The sequence below is a fragment of the Phalaenopsis equestris genome, unplaced genomic scaffold, assembly GCF_001263595.1.
Source record: "Phalaenopsis equestris unplaced genomic scaffold, ASM126359v1 Scaffold000402, whole genome shotgun sequence".
In the NCBI taxonomy this organism is placed as follows: Eukaryota; Viridiplantae; Streptophyta; class Magnoliopsida; order Asparagales; family Orchidaceae; genus Phalaenopsis; species Phalaenopsis equestris.
This window is the reverse complement of record NW_018164844.1, coordinates 1370878-1386041: the sequence shown is the minus strand read 5'-3', so window position 1 is coordinate 1386041 and position 15164 is coordinate 1370878. Positions and strand designations below refer to the sequence as shown.

Genomic DNA, 15164 nt, shown 5'->3' with positions numbered 1-15164 from the left:
GTTACATTAAAATATTTTGAATACAAACTAAAGCCTAGATGAGAATGGTCTGCAAATTCGATTTTTAATTGGAAACCAATCTTAGTATTTATGCCAAAAATTCTAAAAATGAAGCTCGAATTGGTGCTTGCTATTGTCACATTGTTTCTTAAAAGTGACTCAGTATGGTTTAAAATTGATGATGATGGGACATGACTAAGTTTGGCTTTAACTTAATTTTGGTCATATGCATGCAAAGCTTGGTTAAGACACCACTTACAATTGAGTTTCTATGATTGGACCCAATTGCCATGGAATTAGAAAAGGGAATAGCGTAAAGTTAAGGATTTGACTTTACATAGGAAGGCTAAAGAGTTTAATATATCAGAAAAAATAATAAATTATCAAGTGTAAACAGAAAAAGGGAAAAACCTTGAGGGCATCAAAGAAGGTGATAAGCGATTTTATGTTGAAAAGGCGAATAATATGAATGGAGTTAAGATGTTAGTGGTTAGAGGATGGTGTTCAGTATTGATGGGTGATTTTAGAATTTTTTTTGCACTGACATGATGAGTTTGTTTGTGATGGCTCATGGATTACTTTATTAGAAGAACAAAGTAGAATGCCCTATTTACTTAATGAATACCAAATTCAAAAATTATCTCAGTCAAATTTTTTGAAGTCATGTAGAATTTGATGTTTATTTGGGTGTTTATATTTGACAGAAATGCTAAACAAATAAATGATTTAAGAAGTTTAGTTTAGTTTCATTGTTTGGTAAGTATGTTATTTAATATTTTACAGTTCCCATTTCATTATTCGGACATGCTATGATGAATTGCTACGAAAAAAAGAATTTTAGGATGCGTTCTTTATTAATTTGATTCTCTAATGCCAGATTGTTTTGTATGGTTTGGCATTGACTCTGGCTAGTTCGGTCCATAGCTGATTCAAAGTTTAAATGCTACGGTTCAAGCTTTCTATTTGCTATTTTGTACTTCACGCTAATTTCCCTGGCCTTTCATGCATGAACTAAGCATGATTTCATGCTATTTAACTTTTGATTTGCGGTTTCAAAGTTGTTGTTCACGTTATCCTATATCTAATCTCAAGAATCAAATTGAGCCGATTCTTTGCTAATCATATCTACTAACTCAGATGAGAAATCTATAAATAGATAGCCAAGGCTTGTAGTTTTATTAAGTCTTTTATAGTATTTTTTTGCTTTTTAACTTTCAATCTTGTGAGTGCTTGCTTGGATGATAATTCCTTTTTCTAGTGCAAGGGTTTTTGAATTTTCTTCACTTTCGTGTTTTCTTTCTTTAATATAGTTTCTTTTGAACTTTGTTTGTGTTGCAAACTTTATGATTTTGGATTAAGTGAAGTTGTAAGTTACACGTTTGTTGGTTTTTTTTTTTTTTTGGTGTAAATTTCTTTGGATTAATTTATTGTTTTATTATTTTTTCATTTTTGGATTTTGCATACTTTCAAGTTTATGCCTTAAGAATGCAAATTTGTATGCAATTCATGGTGTTTTATTTGTGAATCCTTTATTTATTTTGCATGATTTGTATTCATAGCATCTTGCAAGTTGCACTGGAAACCTTAAACTGTTAAAGCATGTTGCATTGAATCTTTCTTGGTTTAGTATAATTTTCCATAGTCTGCAATGTGACTTGTTCCCATTGGTAATTTCTAATTAGGGGTGTAAATGAGCTGAGCACAAGTCAACCCAATGCTTGTTTTTGTTCTACTCCAAAAAAAAATAATAATCATTAGAAATCGGCTCTAGCTCAAAATGGTTTAAATAATATGTTCGTGTTTAGCTCGATTTGAACATTTGTTCGTTTTAGCTCGACTTCGGCTTGAATTTAGCTTGAATGTTTTAAAAATAATAATTTTAAATATTCTTAAAAGAAACACAAAAATAATATAAATGAATATTATAATAAATACTTATTTTTAGTTACTTTTTGAATTCAAGGCTAAAACAAGCAAAGCACGAATAAGCAAATGTTTGTTTTTATTTGATTCGTTTATAAATCGAGCTCAAAAACATTATTCATATTCATATTCATATTCAAGAATGTTGTTTATTGAACGAATAGAACACGAGCTATGATGCAAGCCGAACAGGAGTTGTTCGTGAATGATAAACTTTTTTGACAGCCCTAGTTCTAAGAAGTTAGTCTTTCTGCTTGCCACAACTTTTGTGACTAATTTAATGTAACCCTAATTCTCTCTCTGCAGTGGTCAAATTGTTAACATTGAAGTCGTTGATGGGGGAATGATATGCTCGAGTGGTGTTTTCTTGGAAGCAATGGGTGACAAAAATGATGACTGCTACATAGTCAATGCTGCAGTGTATGTTGGTTATTGATAAGTGATTATAATCTTTTTTTTTTATTCATCTCCCTTCTGTTGTTATCCTAAGAAGTCAATGAAGGGACAAGTATGTTCTCTTTCCTCCTATACATTCCTTACATAATGGCTGAATTCTTCTTTTAAAACTGTTGGTTTACCGTGAACTTATTCTTCATGTTGACAAAGGAGATAACTGTCTTCTGTACATATTCTTTACTAAGTTAAACAATATCACCGCGTGTAATTAAAGTTTTAATCACGGGCTTTTGTTTATGTCCCTCAAATTTTCCTGTAGTGTGGCCATTGTTTGCATATTTTTGTAATATAAAACCCAGCAGGATGTGTAATTATCTTCTGTCAAATGCGCAGGGTAGAACCGTTTATTTTACTTTAAGAGAGAAGAATTACGCTGTAAAATCTTCTAATTAGGTGAGACGGCACCTAATGAATATGGTGTACCCCTTGCATGATCCTGCTGCTAATCTTGGGTATTTACCATTAGTTCAAAATAGTCCTCCAACTATCAGCAAGTGAAGAGTTTAGTCCCCCAGAGTTTTAAATTGGTTCACTTTCACCCTAGACTATTAAACTTTATTATATAATAAAGAAATACTTTATCACATGTCAAAATAGAGTAATGAAAAAATAAAATTTCATTTCAAATTCTTTTTCCAAATTACCCTCTAAGTTAATGGTTAGTATTATCTTTAATCACAAAATTTGATCTAGGGACTAATTTAGATCAATTTTTAATAGTTTGGGACTAAAGTGGAGCACTTTAAAAATTTGAAACTAAATTAGTTACTTGTTGATAGTCGGAGGATTATTTTAGACTTTTGCTCGTAGGTTATTATAGGGTTCATCTCTGAATTCAACTTCTCATAGTTGTGATTTATTTGCAGGAATTTGAATCAGGACCTTTAGTTCATTATAAAGGAAACATTTGTGGGAGAGTGATAGAGAGTAAGGGAGGCAGGGAGGGAGAGAGGGAGCGAAAGTGAGGGAGAAAGTGCGAGGGATATAGGGTTCATCTCCGAAGTCAACTTTTCGTAGTTGTGATTTATTTCCAGGAATTTTAATCAGGACCCTTAGTCCATAATAAAGGAAACATTCGAGGAAGGGTTATTTATTTATTTTACCTTAAAATCAAAGAAAAAAAATGGTAAAATTGCTGCACCTAACGAAAAAATTAACAGTTAGGAAAAACAGTGATTTACGTGCTGGTGTTAATGTTTTACCTGTTCTAGTAAATCTGAGGGATGTGATTTATAAAGGAGCTATAGCAGACTGTTCTGAAGCAGCGTATCCATTCAAAGGGAAGCTTCTTAACCACAGTCAACATGCTTTAATTTCCAGTCGTAATTAATCTTTAGAATGTAAATTTAGGTTGCATTAACCAGCGGTTAATGACAAAACTCTAAGAAAAATTATGTTAGGTTTATACACTTCTAAAGAGAAAGAGGGATCTCTGCTGCCGGCTTACATGCTGCATCTCTGCAGTCTGCAGTCTGCAGTTTGCAACCTTTAATGTTCATCGACTGCCCTTCCAAAGAAGTATTTTATACTTGAGGCATTTACATGCATACCACACAATTCTTATATATTTACATGTCTAAAACCTAAACAATCATATTTACATGCGTACCACTCAAATCCTTAACATCACATAACAACATCAATACCTTTTTAAAAGTGAAATATACTTTTTCATGCAAAGGTTTATGATACCAATATATTATAAATGTAAATATTAAACTTTGGGTGTTAGATATATAATACATAAGAATGGCATGGTATGTTTTTAAATTTCTCTTTGTACGTAAAATAAATAAACAGAATTGTTTTAAAATAACAAAGCTTTTATTTGAGACTTTTTGAATAAAGTGCACAATTTACTCCACCTCCTTTGGACATAACATTATTCTGAATACAATGGCTTTAGAAGTCATTGGCTTTCCAATCCCAGGAATCTTCTAGGACAGAAGATCTGACCACTAAAGCAAAAATACATGATTTAAAATATCAAGCAAATAAACAACCAGAACAAGAGCAACATATTTTTTCTTCATCATCTTCTATACTTCTTCCATGAATCTTTCTTAAATTTATAATTCTCTTTAGGTCATGATATTAGAGCTGCATACAGTAACCTATTCCACGTATCCGGAAGCCCTGCAATACACCAATGGCTGCAGTCCATTCCCGGGTGGCCTCCGCTGTATGCCGATGGGTGAGCATCTTTTCTTAGCTGTGATAGCAGAGTGATATCGAGCAGATGGACCGGCTTGCTCATGGTACTCAACACGTTTGTTACCACTCCTTCTTCAGGTAGAGAACCCCCAAGGTACGTCGATCCGATTACTGGTTGTGTTTGCCTTCCACAATCCTTGACTCCAGGTTCTCCCCAATCCCAACCTCTGATTTCTCATAGAGTTTTAGCAGGTAACCAAATATATTTGTTTGCTCTTTTCAAAATGTTACTCAAACCAAAATGTATTTTAGAGCTGTGTAATTTGGGTTAAAGTGAGGGTTTTATTTGTCATGAGATTTAGAGAGTTTCCGATTAGCATAGCTCAAAAAATTCTTACGCATTTGATCTGTGGTTTGCTTGATATTATCCTATTCTGATATTAATACAACATTAATACAGATTGATAGAACAAAAATACTTGCTTAGGGTGCTAGAAGAGACTCATAGATTACTTGTTCAAGGGGCTGAAACCAGATTAATTTTTTTATTTTCTTTATTTAATAAATATATTTCATGATTTCAAAAAAGGGACATTCACATACACACCACTCAATTCTTATGTATTTACATATCTAACACCTAAACTTTACTTTTTGCAGTTATACCACCCAAAAATTTCATTTCCCATAAAAAATACCACTATTTTAACTTTTATAAGGTTAAATACACCTTTTCATGCTTAGGTAAGGTTCCATATTTGCAAAAATTGAAATTTAGGTGTTAGATATGTAAATAATTGAGAATTGAGTGTATGCATGTAAAACTTTCAATTCCTATGTATTTACATATCTAACACTTATAACTTTACTTTTCTATATTAATACAACTCAAATCTTTTATATCGCATCAAAAATATCATAAATATAATTTTAAAAAGTGAAATACACCTTTTCATGCCTAGATAAGTTGGCATGTATGAAAAATTTGAAGTTTGGGTGTTGGATATTTAAATACATAGGACTGGAGTGGTATGTATGTAAATCTTTTTAGTTTTTTTTGGGTTGAACGAACGTCATTGCAAACTCATACAACACATGTGCACGGCTTCGAACCTGAGGGCTGTAGGTTAGAAGCCAAAGCTATTAACCACCAGGTCAAGGTGGGCTGCATGCTCATGGATTATGTTTAGTCGGGATTTTTTTTTTTGAAGTTTTATTTATTTATTTATTTATTTATTTTTGCATTTATCATTTAAAAGCCCCAGAATTATACCTCATAGTACTGGCACTCGTTCCAACGTTCTAGTTTAATAAAATAATGCTACAAACACCACTTACTGGTAATGCGTTGGAGAGATACCCTGGTAGAAGACCCTTTTAGTGTTGGCATCAACGCTGGAATCCACCCACCTCGCCCATGTAGTTAGCCCCTTGGCAAAGGCTTCAAGTCTGTCCATATCCCTCAAAATCTTGTCCCCATACTGGATGTAATCCCAACTGTAGAACACAATCAGTCAGTCATTAGCTTCGATTTATCAGAAGCGCATGGAAGAGAAAAGTGTCAAAATGGCCCCCCTACTTTTTTTTGGGGTACATTTTAGTCCTAGATTCTATAAAAGTGTCAATTTAGTCCCTGAATTTTTTAACACAGAGGACTATTTTAAACCCCATTGAACGAGTTTGAGGATTAATTTTACACTTTTATATACAGTGGGACTAAAATTGCCCCCACATAAATATTCATAGGACTATTTTGACAGTTTACTCATAGGGAAACCCTAGAAAGAACTGTGGCAGCAGCATGATTACCCTTGGCTAGCTGCTCCATTGTGGATCCACCAGTGCCATGTGTTGAAGATGAGCAGGTCTGCACCGAGCCATATGTTGCCGCTCGATATCGAGTCGAGTTTGAGGATGTGGCCGATGGATTCTGTGATGACATCAACTAGATACGGTGTTCGGTAATACATCACCGACACATTGTAGTCCTACAGATGAAATTCATGGGGCCATTAGCGCCCAACTAGCAGTAGCAGTTGATGGGTTATTTTTTTGCTTTAATTGTTTTATTGGGCATTTACATAAATACCACACATTTCTTATGTATTTACATATCTAACACCTGAACTTCTATATTTCCATTCATAATACTCTCAAAATTTTAGCATTGCATCATAAAATATCATTTTGTTAATTTTTTAAAGCGATGTATTTTTTCATTCATAGGTTCATGAAACCAAAATGCTATAAGTGTAAATATCAAATGTTAGGTATTAGATATTTAAAGTTCCCTTCTTTGATTTAGTATTACCACTTGCTTCAATCTCCCAATCACCTATGCGTTGTATGGATTGCGTGGCCTTTTGCAATAGTTGCATGAGGTGGCCATGTGCTTGGGGGGGTTATTCATTACTTAGAAGCTCTTGAAGTGTATGGACAAAAAAGAATACAGCGAAAGGATAGGGGGAGCAGGTCAATTCGTGATTGTTGCATTATTTTTCTCTTAATTATAAATCTGTCTGAAATGGGGGCTTATTTTATTAAATGTCTTTATAGTTGATAGATTTTATTTAAAAGTAACTAATGTAGGTGTTATTTGAATGATTAGATTGATAGATGTTAGGTTTACAGCTGGAGCTGATATTCCATATTTTTTTTAATTTAAGGTTAGTAGTAGAATTTCTTGTGAACATAATAATGATGTTATGGTTGGGATTGGCTAATTTTTCAGTGCATCATAATGATTGGGGAGGATTTTAATCAATCATTGAGGCGTATTAAATAAGTTATTCTTTTTATGAGTTTCTTCTAATGTTTATTTGGTAGGATATTGATTATAGAGGCCGACAAATAAATAAGAAAGCATCAGGAGGAAAGAAGAGGAATATCTGTTACTTGGATTTTCTTTCTTTTTGAACATGAGTAGTAAGGGTGTGAATGAGCTGAGTTAAATTCGAGTCAGTTTAAGTTTGAGCTTGTGTTTTTGATTGAGCATGAACCAAGTTTGATTCGTATTCTAGTCCAAATAGTTCATTTAATATGAAGGAGAATGCTATTTCAATTTTAGCAATTGTAATACAGGGATAGAAAGAATTAGTAATTAGAGAAGGTAAACTAATAAAAAAAAAGTTGAGAAAAGGGAGAGATTTTTAATCATTTTTAAAATTTAGTACTGAAATCCTTGGGACTTATTTTTGGTGATTTACATATAGAACATTCAAAATCTTATCGGTAATATATTTTAAAACCCAAGCTTCACTATTTATAAAGTATGACACTCTAAAATGTAAGTAAGAATAAAAATAAAACCCTCCATTCAATCTCGTCACCAAGCTGCTAGTTCCATCGCCATCTAGTTTCTTCATCCTTCACATACCCCTAACAAAGTGACTCAAGCAGCTTCCTCAATGGTCTGTCGGCCCTCCACATGGCCAATTACTAACATAAATTTCAACTACGGCCTCTATGACAAACAAGATGACACTACAACCATCGTTTATAACATTCATGATGGACTGTTGCCTCCACAACAATCGACTACGGCCTTTACAACCCATTACGACCGTTATTTCTATGTACCAATGTACATAAAATTTGTGATAACATCTTACCTAACTTAGGAAAAGAGTGTGTGTACTCATTATTACATGGTGGATTATTTCAACTGGGTTATACCCAGTGGTTTTTTCCTCTTTATATGATTTTTCATGTAGAAATTTATGGTCTCTCTACCTATCACTTTAATTACTTGATTGTGTGTTGAATTTTCATGCATGTCTCTTAATCAATGAATTCTTGTTGCGACTTGTCCTGTGAATCCTCTTCCCCTTCGTCTTTCACTTGCAATTGATCCCATTTGGCAAAGTTTCATTATGACTCTCTCGTTTATTCGTTCTTCACATGTCACTGATTCCGTTGTTGCCCATCCCACCAATATTTTATCATGAATTTCTCTTCCAGTGACGTTTGATGAGACTTATAACAGGTTGGCAAGTCTTTTAACTGAAGTCAACGTACTGCTATCTTGTGTAAATGGTAAAGTTTGGGTGTTAAATATTTCATTGATTTAATTTTTAGTCGTATGTAAATCCCTCAATTATTTCTTTAAAGGAGCATTTACTTACATGCGCCAGTATCTATCTATCTACATACCTAACACGGAAACTTTCATATTTAGACGAATACCACTCGTATGTTCAATATTACATTGAACATACCACTATTATTAACTTTTTAACTTGTGTTTAATATGTAAATTTAGATATTATATATGTAGGTCCATAAAAATGGTGTGGTGTATATGCAAAATTTCCCTTTTTTAAATTAGTCAGTTTAAAGGCCATTGAATGCAGAGAGGTCCAGCTTAAATTTAGATCCTTATTGAGAAGGAATCATTTATTGAGCTGAATATAAGCTGGCACACCATTAGGTAGGTGATTGCTTTTGTAAGGTGGAAGCATATGGGGCCTTTGCCAGATCACGGGAATTGCTTATCCCTTAACTGCTCATCTCCTATTCCCTCAAATTTACCATTTTCTTACCTTGTGATTTTGTGCTGTAAAACAAAACCATTCTGGAAGTTTTTTTTTTTAAATAATAATAGTGCGATAATCTTAAAAAATAAGGGCATTTATACATATACAACACCAAAATTTCTTTGTTTACATTTCTACAACCTAAATCTTTCATATCACATCGAAAGTACCTCCATCTTTTGATACGTAGGCAAGATGGTATTATGTAAAAAATTAGAGTTTAGAGGCTAGATACATAAATACAGAGAAATCGAATGGTATGCATGTAATTCTTCCTAACAAAACCAATTTAAAAAGTCAAATCATGTTGAGAGTTGGTTTCTGCCATGAAATAAAATAAACCCAGAAATCAGAGAGTTGTTTGTCGAAAGATCCATCAAAATTAGCCATACCTGAAACGTGACCGTAGATAGGGGATCCTTTTTGTCAGCGTAGATCTTGGAGCCCGGCACGGCAGCATGCAGCATGCACAGCAATGACTGCCACTGGTTATAACTTATTGAATCCCCCACAAACATCATCTTCTTCCCTCTCCATCTCATCAACAAATCCTTCCCATCAAACCTTCAAATAAAAAAACACTTCTTTCTTCATGACCATATTCCTTCCATCATTAAAAAAACAGTAGGACACACAATTATAAAAACTCTTAACCTTGGAAGCTCGCAAGTAATTGGCCGCCACCGATACTTGAGGTAGAGCTTATCAGGGCGGCCATACTTCTGGCAGTCGAACTCGGGGTCTATAAACGGGCAGTTCGCCGAGTCGTAGACGGGGTAGGAGTCGTCATAGATCCAGCTCCCATGGTAGAAATCGCAGCTCGAGCTGCTGGCTTGTGTTGTCCTGAGAGGAGAAGTCTGAGATTGAACACTATGGCAGGTAAGAAGAGAAGATAGGAGAATGAAGAGCTTGGTTAGAGATAGATTGGGGTTGTCTTGCATTGTTGTGAGAGATTAGGGAAGGGGAGGATGTTGTAATGGTGGAGACTAATTTGCTTTTGCAGTCTATATGGAGGAGAAGAAGAAAGTTGTGTTAAGTTTGTGCTCAATGAGGCTGTAGTTTATTTTGTGAGGATAAAGTTGTGGCTGCAAGTTGGGCTAATGGGACGAATACTATCCAAAAGGGGTGAGAGGTTCACGTGTGTAAAGTAGAGTGAGAAGGAGACTTGCCTAGAAGAGAGAGAAAAAAAGACATGGGTTCATTTTCAATGTACTTGGCTTTTAGTGAGTTTGTTTCTTTTTTTATCTAGTAATGATTGAGACAATAATAAAAAAGGCTGGGCATTTACATGCATATCACTTAGTTCCTATGAGTTTACATGTCTAACACTTAAATTTTACATTTTTACATTTATGCAAATAAAATATTTCATATATATATTTGGAACTGAGTGGTTTGAATGTATGAATGTATGTGATAATACTTTCTCATCCAGTTAGTATTAAGCTTCAATTCTGCATCAGTTTCTGAAGGAGAACCTGACATCAAATGATTCTTTTTAGGGCTTAAAACTTTGGGAGAGGAGTTGATTTATCTTTCCAAGTGTGCATGTCATGGCTCAAAAGCTCAACAAAAGTGCTCTCTTTTATTGAAGAAAAAGAAGGTTCTTTTGTAGGTAAAGGCTGTTACAAATCAATTAATTTTGGATGTCTTAAAATTTGGATCAAACGGACCAAATAATGTACAGAAAGAAGTCAAGACGAACAACAATTTGGTTTGGTTATTTTAGTTCAATTTGGATAAATTTAGATATTAATTGTGTAAAATATTTGTAATTATACATTATATACTTTTTGTTGCATAATTAATAAACAATAAGCATAATTAACAATGCATAATTTGAAAAATAGTTAGTTACATTTATGGAAGTTTGAAATGTTAGAAGTCAACAAAAAATGTAAATTGAGAAATGGGTTTTAACTTTTAATTCAATGTTATTTAGTCATTTTTCGCTTTATCCAAAACCACAATTCTCAAGAAAATTGGTTCTATTTGATTTTTAAGTTATAACCAAGTAATGTATGTCTCTACTTAGTAGAGCATGGAACTAATAGAATATTTTATTTTATTGGAGAGTCAAGTTTTCAAAAAGCTCTTTTTTAATTTTAGCTTTTATTCTATCGTTTTAAGGGATAATTTTAACCTTTTGTGACAGTCGTGCCTCATGAGAGTTATTCAAAGTCATCGAGTTTGTTGCTCATTACACAATGAGATATAGGGGTGTAAATGAACCAAACACGAACGAATAGAGCTCGTGTTCGGTTCGTTTGAAATAAACTCATGTTTAAAAATGCTTGTGAAGTTATTCTGTGTTTGGTTCGATTTGTTTAAAATATGCTTAAAATATTTAAAATGTTTGAATTGTTTGAATTATTCGAATTATTTGAATTGTTTAAAATCTTACATATTTGTTTGTATTGTTTAAATTATTTGAATTATTCGAAATCTTTCAAAAGCTTACATGTATGAAATTAATGCTTAAGCTGGTATGAATCACAACACAAATGCATAATAGTTGAAGTACAGCTCATAACAAAACCATAATATCATATCTCATCCATAAAAAAATTCACATCTAGCAACACTATGTGAGATTTAACTCCCAAAAGCTAAATAAATTAAAAGAAATACAAGCAAATTTAAACTAAGAGGCGAACTTGAAGGTCAAATTATAATTTATATGATTGATTTTTTAAAATATGTTAAGTTTTTAGAGTATATAATTATTTTTAAAAAATGATAAGTTTTTTTTTATATAATTATTTTAATTATTTTTTATTTCGAACAATAATGATTCGAAAATGATCGAACAAATGATTGTTCTTGTTTGACTATCTATAAACAAAAAAAAAATTTATGTTCGTCTCGTTTGCTTATCGAATGAATAGAACACAAACTCTCTAGCGAGCCAAATAAGAACTGTTTGCAAATAACAAGCTTTTTCGACTGCCCTAATGAGATGTTTCTCGGTTCTCTCATAGGCGGTGTTTTGTAGGATATTTTTAATGGGATTTAAATATGAATTTAATGTAAACTCATCAAATGTCAAAAGTAGGAGATAAATTCATCATTAAGTTAAATTCTATTTTTATTTGTTTCATTTATTAAATTTGAATTTATTAAATTTAGTTATTAATTGGATTTAATAGATTTAATTTGAGAAAAAAAACATTCAAATAGATTTATGTTAAACACATCAAATGAATTTAACCGAACTTAATTTTAATTAAATCAAACTATATTTCGAATTTAATAATATTTAAATTTAATAAATTTGGTAAATTAAATTCTATTCAATTTAAATGTTATTTTTTTGTTGACTCAACAGCAATAATTTTTTAGGGACTTATGATGGATTATAAGCGGGGCTTTATTTGTGGTAATTCAGGCCTAATAATGAGTTCATTCAGGCTTTGGGCCGAGGCGATATCATGGGTCGTGGATGACAAATTGAATCACCATTTCTCTTTCTCTCCCTATCTTACCCTCTTTAATGTAAATGTACTAAGAGTATTAACGCATTATGTGGATCGAGCAAACTAGAGGTGCAGCCCATTTACGATAAATGTTCCCAATTATTATTTGTAATTAGGGCTGAAAAAAAAATGTTTTTCGTATTTGATCGTGTTTAACATCATAATGGTTCGAGTTATATTAGGTTTTATAAACTCTTTTATTTAACAAACTAAATAAAAAGATCTCAATAGTTTTGTGCTTATATGTATGTGTGTGTGTGTCTATATATATATCCTTTTTGCTGTGTATCCCGGTCTGTAGGTTGACATCAACGGCAAGACCTCTCAAGCCGAGGGTTCAAATCCCCTTTAGCACATTTGACCCTAAGAAGGTGGTACTCTAATTGTTTGATACATTAGGGGTTGTTCGAGGCTCGTACGGTAGCCTATGGTCATTCCTTTTGACTCAGTGGTTGGTGTGTGTGTGTGTGTGTGTAGGTATATGTGTGTACATACATCTCACACACAAATATATCTGTGTGTGCGTGCGTGCCGCAAACCTTGGTCTTTTGGTGGTGGGGTCTTGTATATCCCCTCAAGCCAAGGGTTCGATCCCACCATAGTGCAAGGGCTCTGGAATATATGACACATTGTGCAGACACTTCATCGTAGGTGTCCGAGCGCAAAGTGGAAGCAGTATTCATAGTTGTTCGAGTGCAAAGTGGAAGCGGTATTTGGGGCCCATCGAAGTCAAATTATATATATATATATATATATGCATTGCAGCGTATGATCAAATTGCACACCTTTTGGAAGGGGGGTCCGCCGCTCGGTCAGACAATGGGGTTGGTCGGCGATCAACCTTTTTAAAAAAATATATATATGCGTTGCGTACTCAAATCAATTGGTCGGACAACTGCTTGTCAGTTCTAAGTTTCCTTTGGTCTGGGGTTCGATTCCCTCCTAGTGTAGGGTGTGGTGCTCGAATTATTTGGCTCATGTAGGATGGTCGAGGCTCATATAATAGCCTCCAACCATTCTTTTATAATATATATACCTTTGAGCCTACTTACATTCTGCTCTTTTTAATTAGTTAATAAATAAATCATGGTCCAAATATAAAGGTGAAAAGTGTCTAAATGGTTCTCAGCTTTTGCAGGTAGTTATTTAGTCCCACATACCCTTTAATTTGGGCTGAAATGCTCCTCATAAAAGATTATTTTAGCTTCTACTAAAAAAAGTGAATGACTAAATTAACATTGTTATGTACTCTAGGACTAAAATAGTACAATGTAAAAATTAGCATCAGTCTTTGTGAAGCCTCACTTTGGAGAGAATTGGAAAATTTAATGACCAGGAAATGATAATAATACTTCTTAGAAGGATATCAGTATTTAGTAGAGGCTGAAATATTGATCTCTCATGCGCTAGGCCCCATGACGAGAGCTCGCGCTATATGCCTAAATATTCGAGAACTCAGTGTCATTGGAGATCGAACCCGTGACCTAAGAGGACTTACAATGAACCCCGTCAACCAACAGGCCACGACTTATGATATATATATATATATATCAAAACTTTCATATTTATCAATCTGAGACCTAAACTTTCATAATTATATAGCAATAATTATTATCTTTTAATAGTCAAATCCATCTTTTCATCCATGGGTTAAGCGCTATGTGTGCAAAAATGAAAGTTTAGGTGTGAGATAGGTAAGTTTATAAAAATTGAGTGTTATGTATGTAATTTTTCATTGAATTCAAAGCTCGCGAAGAAAATGCTGAAAAGGGGAGTAGACAAGATTTTAGATGATAATTGTAGCAATAAGTCAATATATTTGACAAAAATATCAACTAATAACTTAATATTTCATTAGCAAAATAATAAAAATGCGTTTGATTGAAAAAAAGTCATGTTTATGTAAGGTGGCATGTATGTGAAAAATGTGGTATAGGTGTTAGATATGTAAATACATAAGAATTGAGTCTAATTTATGCAAATTTTTTAATTTTATGTTGAATATTCATTTATATTTGTCATGTAATTAAAAATCTATATGAAGGCTATTTAATTATAGCCATGATGCCATATTTCAGTGATAAATAAAGCTATTTGAACATAAAAGCCCTTTCAAATTTCATTTTTTCTATTATTTTATTTTCTTTGCTATTTTGTTAGAAGATTTACATACATACCACTCAGGTCCTACGTCTTTACATATCTGAGGTGTTAGAAATGTAAATACAAAGGAATTGGGTGGTATGTATGTAAATGCCCCAAATTTTCATAAAAGGTTAATAATGGTGATATTTTTGATGTGATATTAATGATTCGAGCATCATGCAAGTAAATATAAAGATTTGGGTGTTAGATATGTAAATAAAAGAATTGTGTGGTATCTATGTAAACGTCACCCAAAAATGCATTGTTAAATGCAACGGGCATCATTCAGCAACATTGTACTTGTAATTAAGAAGTGGCATGCAATTTTATAAACTTAGATACGTTGAATTTTAAGGGTTGGAATTCCAAGAATATAACTAATTTAATAAATGTAATATAAAAATATATATAAATATTCATATAAAGACTATCTATGCTCATGAGGTCATTTTGAAGTAATAAATTGAGTTATTTG

General features: G+C 32.9%; 2 protein-coding genes across 4 annotated transcripts in view; one reads left to right on the top strand and one right to left on the bottom strand.

Annotated features, from left to right (window-relative positions):
- Window positions 1-10777, top strand: part of LOC110026832 — a 35396-nt gene extending 24619 nt beyond the window's left edge. Inside the window, exons 5-6 of one of the 3 annotated variants that reach the window (XM_020727998.1) lie at window positions 2230-2343; window positions 10571-10777. In XM_020727998.1, coding sequence (XP_020583657.1) covers window positions 2230-2343; window positions 10571-10577 — 121 coding nt within the window. In that variant the 3' untranslated portion in view covers window positions 10578-10777. Of the gene's footprint in view, window positions 1-2229; window positions 2519-4464; window positions 4541-10570 lie in introns of those variants that run through there. The other 2 variants (XM_020727997.1, XM_020727996.1) reach the window with 2 other exon arrangements.
- Window positions 4187-10219, bottom strand: LOC110026831 (protein trichome birefringence-like 37). The gene is made up of 5 exons (XM_020727995.1): window positions 9723-10219; window positions 9461-9632; window positions 6343-6521; window positions 5872-6030; window positions 4187-4760 (listed from the first exon to the last, which is right to left on the bottom strand). The coding sequence occupies exons 1-5, from the start codon at window positions 10007-10009 to the stop codon at window positions 4466-4468; spliced, it is 1092 nt and encodes a 363-aa protein (XP_020583654.1). The 5' UTR covers window positions 10010-10219; the 3' UTR covers window positions 4187-4465.
- Window positions 10778-15164: the final 4387 nt, after the last annotated feature.